General features: G+C 51.5%; 1 protein-coding gene across 1 annotated transcript; it reads left to right on the plus strand.

Annotated features, from left to right (window-relative positions):
- The first annotated feature begins 46 nt into the window (after positions 1–46).
- LOC116629679 (keratin, type II cytoskeletal 6A) lies at positions 47–4969 on the plus strand. Its single transcript, XM_032399909.1, has 9 exons — positions 47–586; positions 1503–1717; positions 2068–2128; positions 2289–2384; positions 2508–2672; positions 3173–3298; positions 4136–4356; positions 4568–4602; positions 4716–4969. The coding sequence occupies exons 1-9, from the start codon at positions 47–49 to the stop codon at positions 4967–4969; spliced, it is 1713 nt and encodes a 570-aa protein (XP_032255800.1).
- Positions 4970–5003: the final 34 nt, after the last annotated feature.

Consider the following 5003-nt stretch of genomic DNA (forward strand, 5'->3'; position numbering starts at 1 on the left):
CCTCCAGCCTCTCACACTTTCTTCAGTCTTCTCCTCTTCAGGAACCATGTCTAGCAAATCCACCATGAGGAGCCAAAGCATCGGCCACCGTGGCTTTAGCGCCAGCTCAGCCAGAGTCCCAGGGGTCTGCCGCTCTGGCTTCAGCAGCGTCTCCGTGTCCCGCTCCAGGGGCAGTGGTGGCTTCGGTGGAGTGTGTGGAGGAGCCGGCTTTGGCAGCAGGAGCCTCTATGGCCTGGGTGGCTCCAAGAGGATCTCCATCGGAGGGGGCAGCTGTGCCATCAGTGGCGGATATGGGGGCAGAGTTGGAGGTGGCTTTGGCTATGGAGGTGGAGCCGCAAGTGGATTTGGTTTTGGTGGTGCAGCTGGGGGTGGCTTTGGGCTCGGTGGTGGACCTGGCTTTGCTGGTGGCTATGGGGGCTCTGGCTTCCCTGTGTGCCCCCCTGGAGGCATCCAAGAGGTCACCGTCAACCAGAATCTCCTCACTCCTCTGAACCTGCAAATCGACCCCACCATCCAGCGGGTGAGGACTGAGGAGCGGGAGCAGATCAAGACCCTCAACAACAAGTTCGCCTCCTTCATCGACAAGGTGAGCCAGGAAGACCTGCCTCCACTGGGATTTCAGAGTCCCCAGACTAGACAACCAACAAATGTCCTACCAGGGGGAGACTCAGGAGGGAGGCAGAAGGGGACTGAGACTAGCTCTCCCCTGGGATGCCAGTTGGGTTCCATGTCCACAACAGGCAGAGGTGATGGAGATCATTTAAAACCACTGGGTCTCTTAAGTGTCCTTCATCCCTGCCAGGGAAGAATACTCGACTTTTGATAAGCATGAAGCAAGATAAGGCAGTCAGAGAACCTGGAATGGGTTAGCTTTACCTTCTGAAGATTCCTAGAGACTAAAAAAATAATGCCGGTGGAACTCTCCTCGAGGACTCTGGGCATGAGGAAAAGAGTGAAAAGAAAAAGAAAAGAAAGGGATTTCTGCCTGGATGAAACGTTTATATATCCCTAGAAATACTAACTGTGTAGAACCAGAGCATGACTATTAGAGCGTTTGTTGCAGAGGAGAACCATGTACCAAAACAGAGGTTTTAGTGATTGGAATCCAATCATTGACTAAATTGGACTTAATCATTAGATTCTGCACATTTAATATGCCTTTAACTGAGGTATGATTTAAAAAGAACTTTGTGCAATGTAACAGGGAAATGTGTGATTGTGCTTTTCAATGAAAACAGAAGAAATGCTGAACGTCACTGATAGGCTGCATAGCTTAGCCGGTGAGAAAACCTCATAGGCGATGGAAGAATTTCACAGCAGGATCACTGGGGTGGGAAGGAAATAGGTTTGGGGGCCCAACACTGTCAGCCTGATCCTCTGTACATGCTCTGTAGTAGCCCAGGAGCTGGGTGACATCCCAGGCACGCCTGGGCACCTGACAACTCCTATCTCTTTCTCCTTTGCTTTCTCTGGCAAGTAACCACCCTGTTGTCTTCCTCCAGGTGCGGTTCCTGGAGCAACAGAACAAGGTCCTGGACACCAAGTGGACTCTGCTCCAGGAGCAGGGTACCAAGACCGTAAGGCAGAACCTGGAGCCCTTGTTTGAGCAGTACATCAACAACCTCAGGAGACAGCTGGACAGCATCCTGGGGGAGAGAGGCCGCCTGGACTCAGAGCTGAGGAACATGCAGGATACAGTGGAGGACTTCAAGAACAAGTGAGTTCAAGGAGAGAAAGGGGTTCAGTTCCCTGAAGCGCACACTTGAAGACTACCAGGTGACCAGGTCTAGAGGTGGGCATGGTTCCATAGGGAAACAGGCCCATGGAAATGAAAATCACAATTATTACCTAAAAACAACCCCCAAAGAACAAATGGGCCACAGAGGTGGGTGGGGAGAGAAAAGATAGGAGGAATTGAGGGAGCACCAAAAAATCGTTTTTGTGGCTCAATGGCAGGAAAGCTCAATTTGGATATATCTGTTTTATGGAAGGTTGGGATCCCAGGCTGATCTTGCTGTATCATCTTCACCACTGGCTCAATTGTGTCTTACCCTGTTCTAATTCTAGATATGAAGATGAAATCAACAAGCGCACAGCAGCAGAGAATGAATTTGTGACTCTGAAGAAGGTGAGCTGATGAAGATCTGGGGATCGTGTTCCTTTGTAGAGGGAGAGGACTCTGGGTCTTTGCACACATCCAGAGGGGAATAGATGGGGAGACTAAAAGGTGTTCAGACTGGGAAGGAGGGCTCAGCTGACTCACTCCAAGTTGTTGGCTTATTCCCCAGGATGTGGATGCTGCCTACATGAATAAGGTTGAACTGCAAGCCAAGGTAGACACTCTCACAGATGAGATCAACTTCACCAGAGCCTTGTATGACGCAGTAAGCATCTCCACTCTTCTTTTATTTGCTGTGATGGGGCTCTGCAAAGGGTGGAAGATCTTGGGGTTGGATACCTCTGGAATGCCACAGGAGAAGATGATCTGATGATCTTCTGCTCTGCAGGAACTCGCTCAGATGCAAACCCACGTCTCTGACACTTCTGTGGTCCTGTCCATGGACAACAACCGTAACCTGGACCTGGACAGCATCATCGCTGAAGTCAAAGCCCAATATGAGGAGATCGCTCAAAGGAGCCGGGCTGAGGCTGAGTCCTGGTACCAGAGCAAGGTGAGCCTTGAGCTGACAGTTGCCCAGGAATGTCTGGTCCCCTACCTGAACACCAGCAAGGCTACAGACTTTGCTGGGAAGTCGGCTGCAAGGAAGCTGATGTTTTCTCATAGGATGTGTACCCTGCACTCATAGAGCAGGCAATTACAGAATTTATGTCCAAGTTCAATAAGTCAAAGAACCCAAGTGCAGGAGAACAGCTACATAGACTAGGACCTAGTGATCTTTGCTTTTGTCTTCATCCTGATGCCGGCTCTCAGAAACAGGACACAGAACATTGCTGGTCCCCAACTGAACTAGGCAGTCAGTGGTCCCTTAGAAAGAGGGTCTGTGATCAATGTACAGTATCCAGTGACCTTGCCACATCAACTTTCCCCTAAAATCCCTTGGGGAGAAGCCACTAGGTCTAAGTGTGTTAAATGCCTGGTTCTGAAGTCAAGTCACCATTAGCATGTGAAAGCCCATATACACCGCCTTGTCTCTCTCTCTCTGGATTCCAGTATGAGGAGCTGCAAATCACAGCAGGCAGACACGGGGACGACCTGCGCAACACCAAGCAGGAGATTGCTGAGATCAACCGCATGATCCAGAGGCTGAGATCCGAGATCGACCATGTCAAGAAGCAGGTATGGTAGGGGGCTCTGGAGAGTAACAGCATCCTTTCCTTGCTACACCACCAGGTGGTCATCAGCCACCATTTGGGAAATGCTGGGAATTGAGGGAACAGCAGAGAGAGGAGGACACGTAGCTCCCACCCTTGTGAGTTCCCACAGGTTAGGACACACGGATGCCAACACTACAGAATGATACAATCAGGTGACAGGAACAATCCCAGTTAGTCTGACTGTAAAAAGATAGTCTTGGGGCTTTTAAAAGATATTATGTAAGGAGAATGGTTGGTTTAGGAACATAAGAAACAAGTCAGGAAAGAAAAGGGGAGGCCAGAAGGGGGGCAAGATTGTCCCAAATCTGCTCAAGATTCAGCTGAAAAAGAAAGTTGAGCAAGGATCCAGGGTGAAGATCAGTGTTGCCCAAGTGTGTTAGAATCCCTTAGGAGTGAGGAAGGCAAGATCTCCACAGCTCCATGGGACACTTGTCTCCTTAAGTGAGGATGCTCCTTATTTTGTGTAAGTTAATGTGGCATCCACATGAGGTCCTCAGAAAAGGTCCTGGTCTGGCTTTGGAGACAGCACTCAAAAGAAGTGAGTGGGTCCATTTCTTCCAAATCTGCTGGTATTTTGTCCAGTGTAGTGCAGGATGGTTAAAAAAGGGCACAAGTTTTCTCATATGGGTCCCAGACAAGCTAACTTGTGCAGAACAGAAAAAGACTGGGCAAAAAGAGGCAGAAGTCCCTTTCTATGATATCTGGGCACTGGAACTCTACCTCACTAGAAAGAAGAAGTGTGGGTAGTCTCCTCGGGAGGACTGAATCCCAAGTTCATTCTCCTGTGTTCCTCCTCTAGTGTGCCAACCTGCAGTCCGCCATCGCTGATGCTGAGCAGCGCGGGGAGATGGCCCTCAAGGATGCCAAGAACAAGCTGGCTGAGCTGGAGGACGCCCTGCAGAAGGCCAAGCAGGACATGGCCCGGCTGCTGAAGGAGTACCAGGAGCTGATGAATGTCAAACTGGCCCTGGATGTGGAGATCGCCACCTACAGGAAGCTGCTGGAGGGCGAGGAGTGCAGGTGGGGAACTCACACAAGCCCCTCAAACATCTTGGATCCATGTTCAGGATGTCAGGCCATGAGGCACCCTAGTTATGGCCATAATGGCTACTCTCACAGAACCATTTCAAAGGCAGCTTCCCCATGGGCTCTCCTCACATCGACGCTTCCCACTCTGGTCCACTGGTAGCTCTCTGAGGTCTCATGCTCCCTGTGTTTTCTCCCTTCCTAGGCTGAGTGGGGAAGGCGTTGGACAAGTCAACATCTGTAAGTACCTTTGCTCGCCTCCCTCCCTTGCCCTTGTGCTCTTCTGACTGGACTGAGGCCGGCAGAGTGAGCTCACCGTGTCCTGTGTGTCTCTGTCCCTGTCCCCTTCACAGCTGTGGTGCAGTCCACCACGTCTGGCGGCTATGGCAGCGCCGGGGGCTACGGCAGTGCCAGCGCTCTGGGCGGTGGCTCAGGCCTGGGCGGAGGCAGCGGCTACTCCTACGGCAGCGGCCACGGCCTTGGAGCCGGCTTCAGTTCCGGCAGTGGCAGAGGCATGGGGGGTGGCTTCAGCTCCTCTGGGGGCAGCAGCTCCACCATCAAATACACCACCACCTCATCCTCCAGCAGGAAGAGCTACCAGCACTAAGTCCTGCCATCGGCTCTTGGTCCCACTTTGTCCC

The sequence above is a fragment of the Phoca vitulina genome, unplaced genomic scaffold, assembly GCF_004348235.1.
Source record: "Phoca vitulina isolate PV1807 unplaced genomic scaffold, GSC_HSeal_1.0 scaffold2173, whole genome shotgun sequence".
Taxonomy (NCBI): Eukaryota; Metazoa; Chordata; class Mammalia; order Carnivora; family Phocidae; genus Phoca; species Phoca vitulina.

Bases quoted from the DNA above. Each gene is read 5' to 3' on its own strand.
- LOC116629679 (XM_032399909.1), top strand. From the start codon at position 47: ATGTCTAGCAAATCCACCATGAGGAGCCAAAGCATCGGCCACCGTGGC. The intron at 2,129-2,288 runs GTGAGCTGATGA...CTTATTCCCCAG, and splicing joins AATTTGTGACTCTGAAGAAG to GATGTGGATGCTGCCTACAT. The intron at 3,299-4,135 runs GTATGGTAGGGG...TTCCTCCTCTAG, and splicing joins TCGACCATGTCAAGAAGCAG to TGTGCCAACCTGCAGTCCGC.